We start from the raw sequence: 23,953 nt of genomic DNA, 5'->3' as shown, positions 1-23,953 counted from the left end.
TTTTAAAAAAATGTATCAGTGTGCAGGTTATCAAGGATAAAGTGGTGAAACCTTTCTGTGGTGTGCAGGACAGGGAAAGTCCTGGCCCTGATGACATTGGAGACCAAATCCTTTGGAGCTGTGCGACTGTGTGACTTTGAAGTCAAAGTTTTTGTGAAGAAAGCACCACCTCTTGGTGACACTGCAATTGAGGGAAAGGGGTGTGGTCATGCTGGGCAGTAGATACTCCCAGAAGGAGGGGGATTTCCAGCCAGCTGACAGCCGGCTGGGAGGGCAACTTTGAGTGGCTTCTACTGTAGCAGATATATTTTGTTTTACTTTTTGTCACTTCACCTCCATAGGATCCTTTAGAAAGAGTCCATCATTTGTGCCTGTGCTAAAAATGCTGCAAAGTCACTCAGTGACTACAGGCCTGTGGCACCTAATGTCTCTTATAATTGAAAAGATTGTAAAGGAGGTGCTTCTGAACACAGTACAAGCAAATGTCTATAGGTCAGACAGGGGTGCTGATGTATTGGGCTTCCTACTAAATATGATTCTGGCACACTTTTTCTCTATTGATTTTTCCTCATCTTTTAATTGTATTCAACCCCACATTTTAGCAGGAAGACTGTTAGCAGGAAGATTGATCCTGGCCTAATATATTGGCTGATGGGTTTCTTAATTGGAAGGTAATAACATCTAAAAGTAAATGGTGTTTTATCCCATGTTCTTTTTTCTTCCACTAGATCACCACAGGGGTTTCTTCTTTCACCTCTTTTATTTGTGTTGTACACCAATAAGTGCCAAAACCAATACATTTGGTGCCATATTCCTAAGTTTGCAGATGACACAGTTGTTGTGTTTGTCCTGAACAGTAATGACTATGATCATGGTCCTGTGGTGGGAGATTTGACAGAGTGGTGCAAGTTTTCCTTTTTGGACATTGTGTCAAAAACTAAAGAGATTTCAGGAAGAATCCTATGACCATTTCTGCTGTGGTGATAAAGGACATGGCTGCTGAGTTCGTGCAGTAGTATAAATACCTTGACCACCACCCGAAAACAACAGAGATTCTGAATGCAATTTCAATTTTGAAAGACAACACTGGTTCTAAATTTGATGGCTTCTTGGTGCAGTAAACAGTATCAAGTCTCATTTTAAGGACTTATCTGATAGACTGGGGCAAGGAGAGGAACAGATTGGTTAATCTGAAGATGACATTGCTAACCACAAAAGCCAAAATAACTTGACTAGAAAAGCAAATATCTAGCCTTAGCTCCAATTTAGATGACCTAGGAAACAGGAAGTGTCTCTCCAACCTCAGACTGGTGAATCTGCTGGAGGAAGCTGAGAACAATAGTAATAATAATGGAGGATGGTGCGAGGGACAAAGAGGGGGTGATGTGTTGCCAGACCTTAGTATGGATTAAAAGCCTGGCAGCTGAATTCTGGACATACTGGACCCTGTCCAGGGCTTTGCTGGAGATCCCGAACAAGACCCCATTGCAGTAGTCCAGCTGGGTGGTGACAAAGGCATGGATAAGGGTCTCTGCTATAGAATCAGTAAGTAAAGGCCAGAGTCTAGAGATGTTCATAAGGTGAAAGAAAGCTGTTTTAGTGATCAATTTGATATGGTTCTTGAATGAAAGTGTGGAGTCTAAGACGACACCCAAGTCATGAACATATTGTGAAGATGAGACGGGGGGAATCATCTATGTCAATGAGTAGGTCTCCGACGCTGTTGCTCCTTGAACTATGTGGCTCATACAGCCTTGCATTATGATTTTATGAGAGTTTTATAAACAACAGGTGATATGAACTTTAACTCTACATTTCAGCCCTGTGATTTGTAATGTTGTATTCCTGTTTTATGAACTCCACATTTTGAGGTAATGCATTATTATTCAAATATTTTATAGGTTATAACAATTCTGATGTGGTGGGCAGTCTGCCAATCTTCTCTTCTGTGGTTTATTATTATACACAATTACAAGTGAAGCCTATTCATCAGTTAGACAGTAATGAAATGAGGGGACATTTTTTTTTTCTTAGTGCCTGCCACGGAACTCTGAAGATGGAACATTGGGGTTTTTTTTGGTGGTTCTTATCTGCTTCTCATTGTATGTGCATTAGTTACGTGCCTAGAGCATTTGCTTTTAATTTTTTTTTTTTGTTTGGGTGGCTGCTAGGGGATTAATCCTTGTGTTATCGGTGTACATTTGTTTGTTGGGGCTTGAAATAATATTTGCATTGAAATGCTGCAATTACTGCAAATTGTGGACACATCACCAGTGTTTTTCATCCCACCTCTTTGTCTGTTTTTGTCAGTATTTTGCTGATAATTGCATTTAGCAATTCTTAAATTAACTGTGAAGCAGGTTATTAATAGGCTTAAATATCTTACATCATCATCATTTACTGAGATCCATTTACTGTCCAGCGAAGGCATCCTACTTGTCTCACACCCAAGGAGTGATGATCTGGTTCACAAATCTGTCCCATTTCAGGATGATTATGTAATCTGGGATGTTGGGTCAGATATTGGGTATATTGTTAAAGGAAAAGATAAATATGATGAATATATAGTCTACAAATGATGGCAATCCCATTTAAAAAAAAAAAATTTCTATTAATTGTTTATTTACCTGGGGAAATCTTCATGGCCTCATGCCCTAATATCATAGTTGGTGATAGTTTAAGTTGCTGTACTCTGGGCCCTTCTCAAATGAGTGCAGTCATTCAAGAGGGGCTCAGAGTACATCTCTCTCTCTAGCTCTCTCACTCTCTCTCTCGCTCTGCATAGGGATGGGGATTCCAATAAATAGTGATCAGAATGTAATCTGTAGTGGCAAAGAATTACATGTTACCCGGAGCTAGACTGTGAGTAGCTTCCTTACTGACAATTAGTTGCTAACTCGCCAACTATCTCCCATTTTCTGATTTGATTTCACAGTTATTAGAATGCCAACAAAGAAACAAGAAATGTATACGGTCAAGTTCTGATTGCACATTATTCTATAATAGTGAATATATGTTAATGTTATTTAACATGATTTCACTAACACCAGATTGTGATTGAACTTTACACAATTTCATGCTGAATCATGTGTTACATTGTGTTGCCTAATTAATTGTTAATATGTTATTCTAATCCATAGGGTTTTATATGATGTCAGCCTACCATTTGCAGCTATAACAGCTTCAAGTCTTCTGGGAAGGTTTGTTTGTGAATTTTTGACATTCATCCAGAAGCACAATTGTGGGATCAGACACTGATGTAGGAAGAAGGCCTGTAGTCTCCATTTTAATTTATCCCAAAGGTGTTCTATTAAGTTGAGGTCAAGATTGTGAGCAGACCATTCAAGTTCTTCCACACCAAACTCAGGTCATCCATGTCTTTATGGTCCTTTATTTGTGCACTGGTGTGCAGTCATGTTCGAACAGGAAGGGGCCATCCCCCAACTGTTTTCAGCTGCTTGGCCATGGAAACCCATTCCATTGAAGCTCTCCACACACTTTTCTTGAGCTAATCTGAAGGCTTCTGACCACTGGCATTTTACGTCTTTTATTATTCAAGGGCAGAGTTGCTGTTGTTCCCAGTCGCTTCCTCTTTGTTATAATACCACTAACAGTTGACTGTATGATATTTAATACTGAGGAAATTTCACAACTGGACTTGTTGCACAGGTGGCATCCTATCATAATACCATGCTGTAATTCACGGAGTTCCTGAGGCCCTGTTTACACAAAAAGTGGAAACGGTGTCGTTTTGCCATTTTCATTTTCAAAAAGTAGTGCATATTTCAGAAACGATCTTCATTTACACAGTAATGCAAGACATTGAAATTGCTACAGTTCCCATTGCCAGGCCACAAGTCAACAGTGTGGGTATAGGAGCCGCAAACATAGCATGCATGTCCCAGTGCCCCTGTTTTCAAAAAGTAGCGTTTTGGCCCATTTCCACAAAAATGGCTAGAGTGTTTCAAAAATGCTCCACTCTGGAGCCTTTTTCAAGATCATTTTCACACTGTTCTTATGTAACCAGGAAGCCGAAACACACCAAAACTGAGAGGTTTTCATCGGAAAATGTTGTGTAAACTGGTCCTGAGAGAGACCCAGTCTTTCACAAATGCTCGTAGAAGCAGTCTGTATGCCTAGGTGCTTGAGCTATACACCTGCAGCCATGCAAGTGATTGGAACACCTGAATTAAATTGTTTGAATGAGTGAGTGAATGAATACTTAATATTGTGCATTACTCTTGTTGTGACCTACATTTGTTTGCGCAGTCACATTATGTACATGAGTATTTTTTATAGAGGCAAATTTGAAGTCTTTATAAATTAAGTCATTACATTTTAATGTGAAGACTTTTTTAGGGGCAAAAATGATGGTTGGTTTGTGACAGGATATTACTGTCAGTCAGTTTAATGTTCTCTGAAGTCATCAATAACTATATGTGTATTTGTTTGCATTTTTGTGTGACAGACACCATTCATCTTTCTCACAGCATGTTTTCGTGCTCGAGAACCTTGTTAAGTGTAGCTGGATTAGGTTGAACATTTCAGTTCAGTATGTGACCGAATGTTATATTTCTGCAACCAGATTCAAACTTTTTTTTTTTTTTTTCGGACACACACACACACACACACACACACACACACACACACACACACACACACACACACCTGCTTCACCCCCCTCATGTTGAGGCAGGTCTGTTATCAAAACTGGCTGACTGCTGGGTGAATCATATTAGCCGCTGTCACTGCAGGCCTCGGGATGTTGCTAATGATATACATATTTTTAGCACCAAGTTCAGCAGAGTTGCTCTGCATGTGCCCTTAGTGGAATTTGATCCTTCCATCCCCACAAATCAGTTGATAGTAACTAACGTCATGGTTTTTCATGTGAAAAAAATAGTAAAATAGTTAATAGCTGATAACCTTTCCTTTTACTCTTAATTATTTACTTGGTATTCACATAGTAAAATATGTTATAATGTTCAGATTTGCAAGCTTAAATAGAAATACTCTATATAAGACAAAAAGAAAATTAGTTTATACAACTTGAAAGCTTGAAAGTCAGTATAGTAGGACCACCTTTATTCTTCAACACAGCGTGGGCTCTCTTAGTCAAGCTTTCTTGTCTTTAGTCTTCAGGAATAGTCCTCCAGGCTTATTGAAGGACATTCCAAAACTTTTTTTTGGATGTTGGCTGCTTCTACTTTGTTTCATTGTGTGTATTCTTCCATCTAGGTATGATTTTACAGCATTGGCAGTGTGTTTGGGGTTGTTAATATGCTGAAAAATTAACCCATAGCCTGACAGTCACTTTCCAGATGGTATTGTATGGTGGATCAAAATCTGGCAATACCTTTCTGTATTCATAATTCGATCAAGTTTGATCTCCAAGATCTCCAACACTACTGGCTGAATTGCAGCTCACATCATGACAGAGCATCCACCATGTTGACACTCACTGTTGTACCTCTCCCCTGACCTCCATACATACTGATGATGAGGTTTCTTCCTGTTATAAGGGTTTTTTTCCCTACCCACTGTCGCCAAGTGCTTGTTATAGGGGGTCATCTGATTGTTGGGATTTTATCTGTAGGATCTTAACCTTACATTATAAAGTCCCTTGAGGTGACTCTTGTGATTTGATGCTATGTAAATAAAATTGAATTGAATTTTGTACTCCGCTTAAAAGACCGTCATAAAGCTTGGAGGATTATTGTTTAAAACCTCTTAAAAAAATCAGAAGACAGTTTGGCAAAATGGCTTGAGACAGTACTGTATTTGGACATGTCAACAAATATCAGATTGCAGATATAACTTTATTAATGCACTATTTAATGCCATAAGAGCTACATCGTCATAGGGCACTACCAGATGCCAACATTAATAGTTGCCTTTATTTAAAACAGCAGTGAATGTGCAGTACCACCCAAAAGTTTGGACACACTTACCCATTCATAGGAAGTGCCTCCCATTCAGTCAAAGTCACATGCTCTATTGGGGTGATACGGTAATGAGGTCTTTAAGATAAGGTGCAGCCTGATTATTCAAGGCCTAACAGGAAGAAATGCAAAAAAGCAGTCTTAGATTTTTTTAACATGTGCACTGAAGGGCATAGCTTGGTCAAAAATGACTCCAAGATTCCTCACAATGTTACTGGAGGCCAAGGTAATGCAATCCAGAGTAAGTGTCTGGTTAGACACCATGTTTTGACACCAAGATTTGCAGGGCCAAGTACAATAACTTCAGTTTTTTCTGAATTTAGAAACAGGAAATTAGAGATCATCCAGACCTTTGTGTCATGGTTCTGGGCTGGTGGACAAGTGTGTTTAGTTCCTTTTGTGTAGTTTTGTTTTCTTTTACTTTTCAAGTTGTGTTTCTTATTTCTTCTTACAGTTTAGTTCCTCAGTTTGTTGTTTGGGTGTTCTGTTCATTTAGTTATTTGTATGTTATTCAGGTTTCCCTTCGTTCGTGTTCCTGTGTCTGTTTTGTTCCTGTGTCTTGGCCCTTCTGTATTTGGTTTCCTTTCCTGTTGTTTCCTTGTGTGGCGCTTAGGTTCCGTCTCCCTTAGCTCTAGTTTACTTCTCCCTGTGTTTTCCCTTAGTGCCCCTCCCTTGACTTGTGTCTGTCTTCCCCGTGTTGTCAGCCTGTGTTCAAGTAGTTGTCTAGTCATATGTTTAGATTCCCTCTGTTTCAGGTTTTCATGTGTTAAGTTTGCATTTGTGTTATGTTTGGTCACTTTCTGTTTTATTTTGTTAGTCTTGTGTTCCTTGTGCTTTGTGTATAGTTTTGCTTCCCCTGTGTAATTATGTTCAGCTGTGCCCCTTACCTGTTGCCTGTTCCCTTGTCATCCCTGGTGTATTTATTGTCTGCTTTTGTCTTTGTCATGTTGTCGTTTGTTCTCCTGCTGTGTGCTTATGAGTTTAGTGTTTCTAGTTTATTTTGTGCTGGCTCCCATCCAGTATTTTGTATCATCTGAGTTCAGAAATAAATGTTAAGTTTGACTCAGTCGTGTCTTGTGAGTCCTGTTGTGAGGTCCTCTGCCTTGCCTGCCACAGCAGCAAACTTGACATTATGTCTTTAAGACATTCCTGCAATTTAACTAATTGGTGTGTGTCATCTGGCTTCATGGATAAATAAAGCTGGATATCATCTGCATAACAATGAAAATGTACTTTCTAATATTACTGCCTAAGGGAAGCATGTATAATGTAAATAGAATTGGTCCTTGTAAACATGATTCAAAGCACTACCTTTAATACCTATGACATACTCTAACCTTTGTAATAAGATATTATGGTCATCAGTATTGAATGCTGCACTGAGGCCTAGCAGGACAAGCACAGAGATGATCATTTGTATTTGTGTTCTTCATTACTGCTGTTTCTGTACTGTGATGAATTCTGAAACCTGAGAGTACCTCTTCAAATAAACCGTTCCTCTGTAGATGACCAGTTAACTGTTTTACAACTACTCCTTCAAGAATTTTTGAGAGAAAAGGAAGGTTGGAGATTGACCTATGATTAGCTAAGACAGCTGGGTCAAGTGATGGGGCTTTTAAGTGATGGTTTAATTACTGCCACCTTAAAGGCTTGTAGCATGTAGCCAGTTAATAAAGATAGATTGATCATTTTTAAGATAGAAGCATTAATTAACGGTAGGACTTCTTTGAGCAGTCTTGTAGGAATGGGTCTAATAGACGTGTTGATGGCCTGGAGGAAGTAACTGTTGAAGTTAGCTCAGAAAGATAAATTGGAGAGAAAGAGACAAATAGCAGCAGTACTGAAAAGTACACAAAGATATGCCTGTGAGATGGTAATGAATAATTTTATCCCTAATGGTTAAAATTGTATTTTTGAAGAAATTCATGAAGTCATTACTAGTTAAGGTTAGAGAAATACTCTGTCCAGAAATAACTGTCCAGATCTGTTTCAAGAGTGCCAAGTGGGACGACATGCTTCTAAAAAGACTTTGGATGAACCATCTCACTTTTTTATTGTCATGTCATCATAATTTTTGGTCCTGTAATATGTAAAAAGCTGAAGATGGGATTTTATGGAATTATGGATCCAGCTAATTTTGTACAGCTGTCAGATTTAATACTTACCTGCCCCTGATTACTGTTGAAACATGAGGAAGTGAAGCATCTGGGTTTGACACTTACTCTGACTCTCCTTTGATGAGCACTTGAATAACAAAGTTTTGTTAATGTTCTGAAGTCATTCAACTACCCAGCTGTCTTCTTTACCACACAGCAATGGAGAGATACTGCATGGAAAACACTTGTTTGTTTAAAAACTCTCCAGCCTCAAGGAACATTTTCTGATCTTTCAATAGGCTGTTTAATGTCAGCTTTTTTAAGCTGTTTCCCCTTGTGACTTTCTGCTTTTCTGCTCATGCTTTCAACACAAAAGGCTGTAAATGATGAGTGTGTGAGTCATTTTATCTCAGCCAGCACAAAACTGTGCCATAATAAGGCGTTTGCAAAGGCTGACTGCTGTTTGGAGAGGAATACAACAGCAGGAGTCACCCCTGGAGGAACAGTATCTCTGCATTCAAATACATTTCTTGAACTCCATACTGCTGCTTTTCATTTCCTGTTTTTTTTTTTTTTTTTTTTTTTTTTAATTTATTTTTTAAACAAACAGTATCACAATCTGGATTCATTTCTGCTTGGGCCTTCATTCTTTCTATTATATTAAAACAAATGTCAACTGAATAGCAGATAGATTGTAATTACTGACCTTGGTATTTGCTTTTAGCAAGGCCAGTAATTATAAATAGCAGTAGCATATAGCTTTCTTCTCTTGGTTCGATGTCACTGGCAGACCAGTGGGTTCACCCACTCAGCACAGTTGGATGGTAAATTAGTGGACTAGCTATATAAAAAAAAAAAAAAAATCCCAGCTTGATCTATGGGCGGTCTTTGTCCTCCAAGTTCGGGTCCTCTACCAGAGGCCTGGGAGCTTGAGGGTCCTGCACAGTATTTTAGCTGTTCCCAGGACTGCGCTCTTCTGGACAGAGATCTCAGATATCGTTCCTGGAATCTGCTGGAGCCATTCTCCCAGTTTGGGGGTCACTGCCCTGAGTGTTCCGATTACCAGGGGACCACTTTTACAATTTTTACAGTTTTACACACTTTTACAGTTTCACTTGTGTTTGGTGAGTAGTTTGCCTAGAGATAGTGCTAACTACTAGTGAGCTACGATGTTAATTACTGTTGACACTGGAACCTACTACTTACCAAAGCAATTACAAGAAGGTTTATGGTGCAGTAAAAATACCCCTTTGTGACAAATTTCAGCAACTGTCATTAGCCTCTTCCAACCACTCACCAGCCAGTTGCGAAATACACACTTTTCCCTTGCGACCGATGGTTGCAAAATTGTCACTATCCAGTCTCTAAATCTATGTGACTGAGGCATTCCTATACAAAGTGCTTTACAAGCCATTGTAGAACAGCAAGACTTTTTCTGTCCCATGAATTTGAAAACAATCCATACAGAAAATACTAAAGTATACATTTGTTGTGTAAATGACATCTGTCTGAAGACAAAATGTATACCTAGTTTTTGAAATAGTGGTTCCAAAATATTATCCAAACTACAAAGTAGCCCTTCAAAATCCACATGAATGGCATGTTTCTCTTGTCCTGTCTGCTTGATAATCAAATTGCATGTCAAGTATAATTCAAATTAATTATGAATCCACTTTTTTGTTTTCATGTTGTTGATACATGCCTCTTGTCCAATTTACTTAATGTCAACATGTTTTAAAGAACAGTAATTATTCACTGCAAGTTGTGCCTCAAAACATTTTAAAAACGTTTCACCTTTTATCCAAGAGGCTTCTTCAGTTCTAATACCAAAAGGTGGGGCAATCCCAGGTAATTAAACCGTAGTGAGGGTTGTCCCATTTGGAGTTGGTCATTGGCCCACTATGAATCATTTGCATCATCACCAGGTCGCTGAGTTTTAAACTTGTCTGAGATTTTTAGTAGATGCATCTATGGTATGAATTTGGAAATCCTAAGTGACATTGTTAGTGAGTTATTGCATTCACAAAGTTGAAAGTTGAGAGGTAATGAGAAATATATGCTAAAACAGGGTTTCTGTGGGGTAGTAAAAGGTAGTAAATTAAATGAGCTCAAATTAAGGCTATTAAAAGGTAACAAACAGAATTTGACTTAGTAAATTTTTCATCACCCCTTCAATATATTTTGACTTTTCCATTGATGCAGACTTTTTGTTTTAAGTTTGTTTAACTATAAAATCTGTATAGAAATATACCTACTCAGCAGGACCTGAGCTGACGTTGATAGACTCGATTGGTTCCGCTGTCCGATCTGCTGTGCGCATGCGCAGAGTCATTTTGCGCAGAGTCATGGGAAACACAACTTTGGCTCGATGACCCGGCATTCAAAGACTGGCTTAAGCCAGTCATGGGGAAAGATCGAGAGGCGTTTTGTAAAGTGTGCAGAAAAAATATCAATTTGACCTGTAACGGTGTGACGGCGATCAAATCACACCGATCATCCACCATTCACCAGCAGATTTGCGCGCGTGGGGAGCAGATCCCTATTTTGTTTTTTGGTGCTACACAAAGCACTGCAACTGCAACCTCAAGGTCAGCTATGAGCACAAGTATTGCCGTCACACCTCAGCATCAAACCAGTATTCAAATATTCTATTGGAAAAATCACTGGCTTGTGAAACTTGAATTTCATTGCATTTTGTTTATATTCTTAAAAAAACAAATTTCCTGAGTCTTTTTGAAATGTATTTGGAACATTAATGTGTATGAGGTCTTAGTCAAGACAAAGCCACAGTTACACCTTCAAGTAAGTGGGATAAAGTTTTGTCTTTGGTGAGAGATGGGCTATCATCTTACATGGCTTAGTGCTGTGAATCCACCACTACCCCAAAAAAGGCTGCTGCTCGATTTCGTGCTGCTAGTAAAAATATTGTAGAGGTAGTAAAAATAGGTAGTTAAAGGTAGTAAATTGAAGTCTAGGATTCCTGTATTAACCCTGTAAAAACATATGAAATATTAAACAGCATTTACAGTATGCGGTCTTGAGTATTTATTTGTCACATTTATGTCATAATTGACAAGTAAAATATCCAGTTAACCCTGTATTCTTGTGCAACCCTGTTACTTTAATTTTAACTAAAATAATCATAAATGGTTTTCTTTGGTCAAGCAATATAGTATCATTGCATAAAGTGTAATGACCCATTGGTCCACTCTGTCATGCTTTGCCTGTGCTAGGCATCAAATAGACACTCATGCTTAAGTTGCAGTACCAACATTCTTATTCTCTCCAGAGCATACCTCCACCTCTGCAGGCTCTTTCACTTGCTCCCTACTCTCAAGATCACAATGTCTTCCACAAACATCAAAGTCCATGGAGACTTCAGTCTTACCTCATTTATCAACCTATTATCATTGAAAACAAGAAGGGGCTCAGAGCTGATCACTGATGTAATCCCACCCCCACTTTGAACTCATCTTTCACTCCTTTCACACACCTCACCACTGTCTCGCTATCCTCATGCATGTCCTGCACCACCCTCACATACTTCTCTGTCACCCCTGAGTTTCTCATGCAGTGCCACTCTTGGCATCCAATCATATGCTTTCCTCCAGATTAATAAAAATACAGTTCTTTTTGCCTTCTCTAAATTTCTCCATCAACATTCTCAAAGCAAACATCACATCTGCAGTTCTCTTTCTTGGAACAAAGCGTGCTGCTGCTCACTGATCATCACCTCTCTTTTTAACTCATCTTCAACAGCTCTTTCATATGGTCATGGTCAACTTATTCCCTTGCAGTTGTTACAGCTCTGCACATCACCCTTCTTTTTGAAAATAAGTACCAGTACACTTATTCCCCATTCCTCAAGCATCCCCTCACACTGCATGATTGTGTTAAACAGTCAAATCCAAAAAATCCACTGTCCTCTATCCTAGGCATGTCCATACCTCCACAGGTATGTCATCTGGACCAAATGCCTTTACACTCTTCATCCTCTTCATAACTGCCCTTACTTCCTCCTTCCTAATCCTCTCTACTTCCTGATTCACTAACTTTCCTCCATTCATCCTCCTTGCGCTCTCATTTTATTCATTCATGAAATTCTCAAAGTACTCCTTTCATCATATCTACATTCTTTTTACTCGTTAATATAGTTCCATCTTCACCCTTAATCTCCATAGTCTGTCTTTGCCACTCCCTTTGGTGTACACCTAGCCTCCCAGTACTGAATATGTCACTTTTTCTTTGCTGACCTTTTTCTTTGAATACTTTACTGTCTTTCGTCATTTCACCACCAAGTCTCCTTTGTCCTCTTTCTTCCCGACCAGAGGATACACCAAATATCTTTTTGGCAGTCCCCCTCACCACTACAACTGTACTTTCCCTGTGATCTGGCAACTCTTCCCTACCATCCAGAGCCTGTGTCAAATCCTTCCTGAACTCTGTACAATATTCTTCTTTGTCCTCTTCCATCATTTAATCCTTGCCTCGGCCTGCACTCACTTTCTCTTCTTGATGTCTAAAGTTATCCTACAGATTACCATATGGAGCTGCAAGGTGTAAAGCTACACCTTTCACTCTCCTATCTTGCAGTCTCCAATCTCTTTCAGGTCATAAAGAAATTATAAATTAAAAGGTCTCTTTGTTTAAAAAAAATTGAAACCTAGATTGTCTTCCAATTTTAGAATGACCCTTATAATGGGTTTCTTGTTCTTCCACACACAAACTAATGGCACCAAGGTGGTCTCATTACGGCTTGCCTGCTATCATGAGAAACTTGGGCCAATATATAGAGAGGCTGGGAGTAGTTCACAACCCTACTTCCAAAATTCTTCTTTAAAAGAAAAAAGATTAGAAGCCAGATTATGTAAATATACATGGAAATTTTGCTGTTTAACTGATTAAATCTGTAAATCTGCAGTGACTGTGACATCCACAAGTCTATTATTTGCTTAAATGGGCCAAAAAGAAAAAGAGAATCTTTCATTTTCTTTTTGTTGTCACTGCTACTCAGGGATTAATCTGCTGCCAGACAAGATAATCATACTATGCTAATATGCAGAAGAGAATACCTGGGAGAAATGTTTACCAGTGATTACTGTACACCTGCTACTACCTATGAGTGTATACACATAAACATAGCTAAGATGCTTGGCAATGCATATGCACACTTTTGCATTCATAAACAGAAACATCTGGACAAAGATAAAGTGTATTTGCAAGAAGCAGAGGCAAACAAGGAACATTAACAGCATAAAGTCTCACAAACTGCATGAAGCATAAGACTGTGTCTGGCTCATTAATACAACTGTGAACAGAGATTCTGTGCTCATGGCAAATAGGCCAGTATGCCAGAGCTGACTGCACTGAGAAACTCACACTAGCTCTGGCACCCATAGTCAAACAGCAAGCTAATTACAAGATAAAATAAATTATGATTAATTATTATAGCACTCCTTTATGCCCACAGCCTCTTGCTGAGCTCCCCACATAGCAGCATAAACTAATTAAATCTAATCAAAGCCAGCATCAGGGATGTGTGCTTTTCCATTCAGCATTTGTTTGTTTTGTTTTGTTTTTTCCCTGGAAGCCATGGTGCTTGGAGCATCTTCAAAAGCAGGACTCACTTTCTGTTAATTAATCTGCAATGAACATTGTGAAGATATTAAATAAGTAATTGAAAATGCAAAATGCTCTAACATTTTTTGAGGATTTTGTTCTATGTCTGGGCAGTAGCTATAGTAGCTATGGTTGGGAAGTACCTCAATCAGTTTCCAGCCTGGCTTCTTGGTGGAAAGGGATAAAGTTGATTCCATTTTTAGAAAAAATTGAAAACACCAAGTTGAATTTGATTGCAAAATTGCAGATTTACATCTAGTGTACTTGTACTGTTTGTGTATCTGTCCAACTATTTTTGAAGAAAACAGAACAATATTTTGTATGTGCAATGTAAATTTTCTGTAATAAAAATGTCTGCATGTAAAAATGAACAATGTCAATAGTGGTGACTTGAGAAACCATGGAAATGCATTGACCTTATCAGAGAGAGCTGGACTTAAAGTAGCACTATAGTACACTGCTCAAAAAAATAAAGGGAACACTTAAACAACACAATATAACTCCAAGTAAATCAAACTTCTGTGAAATCAAACTTCCACTTAGGAAGCAACACTGATTGACAATCAATTTCACATGCTGTTGTGCAAATGGAATAGACAACAGGTGGAAATTATTGGCAATTAGCAAGACACACTCAATAAAGGAGTGGTTCTGCAGGTGGGGACCACAGACCACTTCTCAGTACCTATGCTTTCTGGCTGATGTTTTGTCACTTTTGAATGTTGGTGGTGCTTTCACACCCGTGGTAGCATGAGATGGACTCTACAACCCACACAAGTGGCTCAGGTAGTGCAGCTCATCCAGGATGGCACATCAATGCAAGCTGTGGCAAGAAGGTTTGCTGTGTCTGTCAGCATAGTGTCCAGAGGCTGGAGGTGCTACCAGGAGACAGGCCAGTACACCAGGAGACGTGGAGGAGGCCGTAGGAGGGCAACAACCCAGCAGCAGGACCGCTACCTCCGCCTTTGTGCAAGGAGGAACAGGTGGAGCACTGCCAGAGCCCTGCTAAATGACCTCCAACAGGCCACAAATGTGCATGTGTCTGCACAAATGGTTAGAAACCGACTCTGGAGGATGATATGAGGGCCCGACGTCCACAGATGGGGGTTGTGCTCACGGCCCAACACCGTGCAGGTGTTGCCAGAGAACACCATTTGCCAGAGAACACCACGATTGGCAAATTCGCCACTGGCGCCCTGTGGTCTTCACAAATGAAAGCAAGTTCACACTGAGCACATGTGACAGACGTGACAGAGTCTGGAGACGCTGTGGAGAGCGATCTGCTGCCTGCAACATCCTTCAGCATGACCGGTTTGGCAGTGGGTCAGTAATGGTGTAGGGTGGCATTTCTTTGGAGGGCCGCACAGCCCTCCATGTGCTCGCCAGAGGTAGCATGACTGCCATTAGGTACCGAGATGAGATCCTCAGACCCCTTGTGAGACCATATGCTGGTGCAGTTGGCCCTGGGTTCCTCCTAATGCAGGACAATGCTAGACCTCGTGTGGCTGGAGTGTGTCAGCAGTTCCTGCAAGATGAAGGCATTGAAGCTATGGACTGGCCCGCCCGTTCCCCAGACCTGAATCCTATTGAGCACATCTGGGACATCATGTCTCGCTCCATCCACCAACGTCACGTTGCACCACAGACTGTCCAGGAGTTGGCGGATGCTTCAGTCCAGTTCTGGAAGGAGATCCCTCAGCAGACCATCCGCTACCTCATCAGGAGCATGCCCAGGCGTTGTAAGGAGGTCATACAGGCACGTGGAGGCCACACACAATACTGAGCCTCATTTTGACTTGTTTTAAGGACATTACATCAAAGTTGGATCAGCCTGTAGTGTGTTTTTCCACTTTTATTTTGTTCGATTGGTTAATAAATATGATTTCCATTGATGATTTTTGTGTGATTTTGTTATCAGCACTTTCAACTTTGTACAGAACAAAGTATTCAATGAGAATATTTCATTCATTCAGATCTAGGATGTGTTATTTGAGTGTTCCCTTTATTTTTTTGAGCAGTGTATGTTTCAGCATCTGCATTGGTGCAATTATCTGCTGTCAGTCATGAAATCAACTGAAAGAAAAATTGTAAAGTAGCAGTGAATTTGTGTTTGATCTCTAGTTGACAAAACTATCCAGTGTATCTTTAGTGGACCTATGTGAAGTTATGTCACTGTGTAAAACATTGTAAAAAAAAAAAAAAAAAAAAAAAAAATTACAATTAAAATATCTCTGACCACTTGAAACACCAATTCAAACTGATGTTCTGAATTACTCTTGAAGTGTATCTATGTATATTAGCTATGCCTTGTATGCTCACCATGAATTCAATCAGTGCTTATTTGTCTTACTGATTCCTCTGCACTTCAATGTGATATTGTAGGTGCCTTTGGTAGCCTCCCTCTGTGAACTTGGCACTTGGTACTCTGAAAAACCCATCTGAAGCCCACTGGGAGGTCTGCAGCAGCCAGTGAAAGCCTCAGGTGCAAAGCTGGTCAGCGGCAGGCTGAGAGAGATGAGGACATGTGTTGTGTTCCTGGCAGCTCTGCTGCTCCCCAGCATCCAAGCAAGTAAGTAACTGCAATTTTTGACTCTGCGTGTACTGTATGTGCGTGTGTGTATGTGTGTGTGTGTGAGAGTGTGTTGGTACATGTGTTTGTGATGAAGACTCTTGACATGAAATACAAATGCAACAAATGGCATTAATACATCAGTCAGTAACAGCCTATCAAAACAAAAAGACTTTAGCCAAATGCAAAAAAACAGCCAGAGAAAATTTCTCAATACTGACCTTCAGATCAAAAGCAAAGAAGAATGTAAATAAGATAACACTTAATTCTTAAGACAAACTAGATTCTGACACCACTTATAATTCAGAACGTGCATAGTGAAGTTGTGTTATGCTGCCCTCAATTCGTCCTTTTCTGAATGAAGTTGAACACAGGTATGGTCAGGTACACTATGGAAAAAAATATTTGCCCCTCCTCCCGATTTTTTATTTTTTGCACATTTTTCACACATAATGTTTTCGATCATCAAACAAATTTGAATATTAAACAAAGATGACCCAAGTAAATATAAAATGCAATTTCTAAATAATGATTTCATTAATTAAGACAAAAAAAAAAAAAAATAAATAACTACCCAGCCCTACCTCTCCCTTTGTGAAAAAGTAATTGCCCATTAAACCTAATAACTGGTAGTGACACCCCTGAGGGCAAGAACTGCAATCAAGCATTTGTGATAACTGGCACTGAGTCTTTCACGTCCTTATGGAGGAATTGTGGCCCTCTCTTCTTTGTAGAATTGTTTTAATTTAGCTACATTGGAGGATTTTTGACCATGAATGGCCTGTTTAAGGTCATGCCAAAGTATCTCAATTGGATCTCAGTACAAACTTTGACTTGGTCAAAGTAACCTTTATCCTTGCTTAATCTCATTGCTTCTTGGCACTATCCCAAGGATGCTGGAGAATCTGTAATTTTTTTTCTCATCCTTTAAGTTTCTCATCCTTTGATCACAGATCATGTGTAGCTTGTCCTCCACCTGTTTTCTTCTTTTTCATACAGTCTGTTAGTCTTTCTTATTCTTCATATCAACTTTGATGTCCAACTCATTTTTTAAAACAAGAACAAAATAGGCTGTGTACATGTTTCATGAAACTTGGGGTAATTTTGTGTAAGCATTTGTTTTATGTCCAGGGTAAGAACATTTCAGTGAATGAGGTCCATTGACCTTCAGGTCGTGCATTGGGTGTGAGCTATTGTTCTGTAAGCTGTTCAGTTTCTTTAGCATGCTCACTCCAGCCATCTGCTAAACAGAGTCCAGTTCGGTCCCAATTGTGGAGTTTGCCCTCTTTATGAGTTTGTCCAGTCTGTTCCTGTCTGTAGAGCAAACCCCTCCCCCCAGCACACCACACCAAAGAATAGTGCACTAGCCACCATATTCTGGTAGAAGGTGAGCAGGAGAGGTCTGCAGATTTTAACTTTCTCTGGAAGTATAATTTCCTTTGCCCTTTCTTGCACACTCCTCCGTGTAGCTGGACCAGTCCAGCTTGTCATCCAACTGCATGCCCACGTACCTGTAGCTGGACACAACCTCTAACTCCATGCCTTGAATAGTGACTGGAGCCAGTGTGGATCTCTTCCTCATAAAGTCAATTACATCTCCTTGATTTTACTAGTACTTAGCTGAAGGCAGTTGAGGTTGCAAGAATTTCTGAAGAAAGTACTGAGAAGAGTAAAGGGGACTGGATGGTTTATTGTGGAGCCTCTGTATTAGTCAGCAGCATATCAAAGACACAGTTCCTCAGGTGAACATATTGTGCCTACAGGTTAAATAGTCTATGCTCCAGGCAACCAGCGCTGATTCTACCAGCATCAGCAGCTGGATTGTGTTGAAGGCACTTGTGAGAACATGATTCTTAAAGTTGCATCCGAAGAGTCCAGGTGCCAATGCGTCCTGTGCAGCATGTAGATAAGGGTGTCTTCTACTTCTATGTTTGACTGGGTCTCAGATTTGAGAGGACTATCGTCTCAAGAGCCTTCATAATGTGGGAAGTGAAGGGTACAGGCCTGTAGTCATTATTGCCAACAGTGAGTCTCTTTTTGGGGACAGGAACTGGGCGCAATGTTTCCCACAGTGCAGGGACCTTTTGCAGGTTCAGGCTGAGGTTGAAGAGGTGTGTGATGATGTAGCAGAGTTGACTGGAGCAGGTCTTGAGAATTTTGGGGCTAATTCCATCAGGACCAACTGCTTTCCCCAACTTCTGCCCAGTTCTTGTTTCACCTGAAGTGGGTGGCCCATAGTGGGTGAGAGGGATGGGATAGCCAGGCTGGACTGGGAGGGTGATTTTTGAGGAAGAGGAGGAGAGTGTGACATGATGACTATGCTGGTAGGGGTGGGAATTTGAGTCAATGCGGTATAGGGTGGGGTAAGCACCACAGGCAGCTAGCTGGCAAGAAGAGGAGGACCTGTTGAATCTACTGAAGCAGACATGCATGCCATCAGACTGATCCAGGTCTCCATCAAACAGCAGATTTCATTTATGCTTCATCCCCGTGATCTTCCTCATGTCTGACCAGATCTGTTTCATTCCATCCTGCTGCAGCTGATGTTTCAGCTTCTGCCTGTAGGCTTGTTTCCCTTCTTCAATCTTCACCCTGAGTTCCTTCTGCAGAGCCTTAACGCTGTCTCTGTCACCCTCCCTAAAAGCCCTTTTTTTCTGATTTAAGAGTCCTCATGGGCTATGGGTGACCAAAGTTGTTTGTTGGCGAGCACTGAATCTTTCTACTGGGGACAGTGATATCAGCACAGAACTTGATGTTGTCGGCAATGCAGTCTGTAAGTCCGTCGATGTCATCATCATAGGTGATAAAAACTTAATCTTATTAGCTTGTGAGTCTGCCTTGATTGTGTGCCATCTTTAAGTGCTAGGAAAAATGTGCTGAACTACAATAGTTCCCTTTTAACAAGGTATAAACAGACTGTTGTATAGTGCATCAATTAATAGTGACCATTTAGAAATGGTCAAAACTGTCTTACTATGGCATGCTACTTTTTTTTCTATTCTCCAGACATCTCTTTATTTCCTTTGTGACTTTTTCCTGGGCTGCTTTTTGTTTGAGTTGTGGCCATGAATGACTTCAGTCAAAAATCTGCAGTGAAGTGCACCCAAGCATAGCACATGTAACATCTGCTGCATATAACAGCAGACAACACCAGCTGTGAGGAGCTATGATGGATTACTGCTTGAAATACCCTGAATGCAGACACAATGTTGACCTGGAAAAGCCTTGGTGCATGATTGATAGGTACAGTATACAAGGTATACTCATGGATATGATATTCTCCTAGAAATGTTCTGTACTGTATGTAGAATGAATATAAATAATTTGCCCAAATAACATAAAACAACATCATGGTTCATTGTATTCTTGAAAATAATTTGACAAAATTCTTTTTCTTTTTAGATAAATTGAGCATATTTCTGGCAGGCCATAGAGAGTCTATATCAATCAATCAATCAATCAATCAATCAAAACTTTATTTATACAGCACTTTTCATACAATAAAGATGCAACTGAAAGTGCTGTAATACATTTCAAATAGAACAAAGCAAAATACATATGCATTGCCTTCACTACACCCTCCCATCACCGCTCTGTCCCTACACCCACATTTGGGCACCCACCCAGGCTCACTCATGTAGTCTGCGCTGTAGCAGGAAACTGAGGAAAATGCTATAAAAAGTCTCAGCAGTCCTCATGTCATCAGGTAGAATGTTCCATAAACGTGGAGTATAACAACTAAAAGATGCCACACCATGAGTTTTAATTCCAATTTTACGTACAACTAACATTTTCCTATCTGAGGACCTGAGGACTCTGGGGGCTTATCAAAAAGATAAGAAGGCCTTGAACCATTCATAGTCTCAAAAACCAATAAAAGGATCTTAAAATCAGGTCTGAAACTGACTGGAATCCAGTGCAGAGACCTTAAAATTGGTGTAATGTGGACTCATGTGCAGCCGAGTTTTGAAGTAGCTATAGTGGTGAAAAATATTTCTTTGGAAGACTAGAAAGAGGAGCATTGCAGTAATCAATCCTGCAGGTGATAAAAGCATGAATCATTGTCTCTGCATTGGCTTGAGTGAGAAATGGTTGGAGTCTTGCACTGTTCTTTAAAAGATAAAATGCAATTTTTGTAATGTTTCTAATGTGAGCTTTAATGTAAGTTCTGAATCAGATAATACCCAAGGTTTTTAACCTGCTTAAGTCATATGGGTTTAGTAGAGTCTGTTTGTTACAAAGTTTCTCTCTCTGAGCTTCTGTGCCGATGATCAAAACTTCAGATTTTGTCTTGATTGTGCTGAAGGAAGTTTGCTGGTATCTATGATTTAATACCCAAGATGCAGTTAAAAAGACCATTGACTGGCTCTGTGTCATCAGGAGACACAGCAACATAAACATGTGTATCATCAGCATAACTATGGAAGGTTATATCTCCTGATGACACTGCCAAGTGGCAACATTTAAATGCAGGGTTTGTACAGGTGCTGGAAATCCTTGGAAATGCTTGGAGTTTAATACTGTCCTTTCAAGGTTTGAAAAACACTTGAATTTTGAAGGTGCTTGAAATTGTAATTGCTTTTTTTTTTTTTTTTTTTTTTAAATAAAAAAAAAATAACAATCTGAGTAAATAGTTTGCTTATGAAACAGAGAAATAAAATGAGTTGAAAAGACTAAAAAGAAAATTTCTTTGCCTGGGCCTGGCCTGCACATTTCCATGTGACCTGTCAGTCTGTTTGTGACCCCGCCCCTCCACTGAAGACAGAGTTGCTGTTCTAATGAGTATTCACTGGAAAACTGCAAATTCCAATTATGGATAAGATGAATATGGAATTTTATATTTAGGTCAAAAGTCACTCGTCAGAAAAAACATAATCCGCGCAAATTATGTCATTCTGCAAGCGCAGAAAGATGCAGTAGTGGTCTGAGAGGCCTAGATCAGTGATTAGTGTAATCGTCACAGGCAAACTATGGGTTATTATCAATATTATCTATACTATCTCCTTTGTTGTGACTTGGCTGGGTGACATGCTGCGTAAACTTCAGAAATTTTTAAATTACTTAAAAATTCTGACAGAATAGAGTCAGACTGATTGTCAACATGCAGGATAAAGCCACCGGAAATTAAAATCATATTTAGAATGGATAAGTGAAAATAGCTCTGAAAATTCTGCAGTAAAAGAGGAACATCATTTTGGTGGTCTGTAAAGTGTATTACGTACATTGGCATAACTGTTAAAAACAAAACCATTGTATTTAAATGAAGTAAAATCTCCAAATGTAATGTTTTTAAAGCCAAGTGACTCTAAAATAGTTGCTGCTGTTTCCACACCCCTTTTTCCTTCTCTCACAGAGTATAAGAAGTTGTAATTTGTTGGTGGAGTCTCTAAAAGGACAGCAGGTCCATCAGTGCTAAGCCAAGTCTCTGTTAAAAGCATACAATCAATGCTGCTATCTAAGATCAGGTCATTAACTAAAAATGTCTTATTAGAGAGAGAAATCTAATGTTCAGTAGAGCCATATTCAGAGTTGCTGGAGTAGTTTGTGGATGGGTATATTCATGTGATGATTTACTCCATAAAGTCTATTACTGTGTTTTATAGCTGCATACTTGGTTGTGATAATAACAGGAATAGATATATTTGTTGAGATATGTCCGAGTCCAGTAACATAGGTTCTCCAGGTAGAACTACTGCAGTAGAGACTGGAACCAGGGGTACAGCAATCACTGACAAACTGTCCCTGATGATAGCTTGGGCTGCCTACGCAGGGATGGTCAGCTGAAGATGTGGAATTAGAGTGTTGAATGCAGTAAATGATGTTTAGAGTGAGCAAACGGTTTCCAGTAGTGTTTAAGTGAAGTCTGTCTACACTAAATAAATACCTCCTATTCAAGAAAAGGTTGAAATTGTCTATAAATCCCAGGCTGCGTGAGCTGCAAACAGAGGAGAAACAGGTGTTCAGGCTGAGCAGTCAGCTGAAATGCCCCACTCTGCGGCCACAGGTGGGCATGGGGCTGGAGATGAAAACACGGCCATGGAAAACCTTTATAGAACTGAAGAGTTTGATGAGGTCCTGTTTGAGAAGTTCTCACTGCTGTTTTGGAGTGTCATTGGTGCCTACATGAATGATAAGTCATAGTGCCTCTGGATGGGATGTAATTATGTCTGGGAGTGAATTAATAACGTCATGAACAGTGGCTTCAGGAAGACACACGGTGTTAGGACCCTTAATCCTCACGTTCCACACGATGGAGTGATGATGGTTGATAGCAGACCAAGATTATTGTTGTGGACACAATGAGGGGATGGGGTGCTGTTTTGGCTGAATAAAGAACGGGCAAAGTCCTGCTTCTTCGGCCAGTTTGAGTGGATGTCAGGCCAAAGTGGAAGGCTGTTCATAGACTGAGGGACAGATGGAGCTCCCCAGGACGGCGGATTTCCATTCTGCTAGCAGGGGCAATGCCAATTTGGCCTCACTGGCAACTGATTTTTATGCTCCAGATGTGAAGACAAGGGGCTGCTGGGCTGGTCCAAGACAGTGAACCTGTTGCCCAGTGGCAGGGGATAAGATGGAGACTGAGGACTGTTTGCCCCAACTGCCTTTTTTCACTTTTGTCCAATAGACATTACCTGCTGGAGTGGAGCACAGTGGTGCTTCCTGCTCTCTTGCCATCCAGAAGGGCGATCGTGGTCCCCACTCTGTTGTTGATACAGGAACAGTGGGTGGTCGAATCCACAGAATTGTTCCCTCCAACAACATAATGTCAGTAGCAGCTGGTGGTCTAACCTGATTGCTGCATACCACTGTGAGGGACTGATTCATTTGGGGATTCAAGGTGTCATTCAGGTGGATTTTAGAAGAGCTGGGGACCGAGATGTGCTTTGCCTGTGCTAGGGTGACATCAGTATATTCAGTAAGTAGCTGTGAGTTTTCATTGAGTGCTTGTGTTAGCCGGTGTAGATCCTCTTTTAAAGTAATTTGCATTTAGCTTTACTGTAGAGAATGCACTTCCCACACGGAGTCATTGTGCTTTCTGCCATGATGGAAGTCCTGTCTTCAGCTTACCCGAGTGCTACCCTATTGGCAACTCCCATTTGGGGCATGCTGTTTAGGCTGCTTCAGTCAGCATGGACTCACTCGTAAGCCACTTGGCCGCTCATCTCCACCCCAGCAAAAGTAATAAAAGCAAACAAAAAAAGACATGAGCCCCACTCTTGTGGATAAAAGGAGAGTGAAATATATTATCAGCAAACCCATCCCCTCCTCTAAAAGTAAACATACCTCCCATGAACCAGGGAATTTGTTTTTGTTCATCATCATAAAGGTCCTAACTGACTTTCAAATGGCATTGGTTCTGGCATGTAATCTAAACATATTGTATAATGTGGTGTTATGAGGTCATGATAATATATTTCTGTGAGAAAAAGTTGTCTCAACAAATTTAGCAAGCTACACAATAGCACTTCTAAAACACACACCTCACCAAGCATCCTGCCTAATTAGCCTATTCATGCAAGTACACAACAGATGTGCAAAGTGTTGGCTATAGCAAAATTAACAGTAGAAAATAAATTGAACCATGATCTTCTCCTGCAGGAATATCACCATCGGTTTATGGATTAACAACTAAAGAGATTTGATGGAAACTAACATTTGCATCAGATTGATTTTCCAGAACGGGAGAGAAAGAGCTCTGGCAGAGAGACGGTGTGAGGAGAGAACTG

The 23,953-nt window shown here is 40.1% G+C and overlaps 1 protein-coding gene across 5 annotated transcripts in view; it reads left to right on the top strand.

Annotated features, from left to right (window-relative positions):
• Window positions 1-23,953, top strand: part of cemip (cell migration inducing hyaluronidase 1) — a 306,192-nt gene that overhangs the window by 120,181 nt on the left and 162,058 nt on the right. For all 5 annotated transcript variants that reach the window (XM_030725200.1, XM_030725199.1, XM_030725203.1 and 2 more), the window contains one exon: window positions 16,040-16,226. In XM_030725200.1, coding sequence (XP_030581060.1) covers window positions 16,172-16,226 — 55 coding nt within the window. In that variant the 5' untranslated portion in view covers window positions 16,040-16,171. The remainder of the gene's footprint in view (window positions 1-16,039; window positions 16,227-23,953) is intronic.

The sequence above is a fragment of the Archocentrus centrarchus genome, unplaced genomic scaffold (assembly GCF_007364275.1).
Source record: "Archocentrus centrarchus isolate MPI-CPG fArcCen1 unplaced genomic scaffold, fArcCen1 scaffold_48_ctg1, whole genome shotgun sequence".
In the NCBI taxonomy this organism is placed as follows: Eukaryota; Metazoa; Chordata; class Actinopteri; order Cichliformes; family Cichlidae; genus Archocentrus; species Archocentrus centrarchus.
This window is presented reverse-complemented; position numbering and strand designations above follow the sequence as displayed.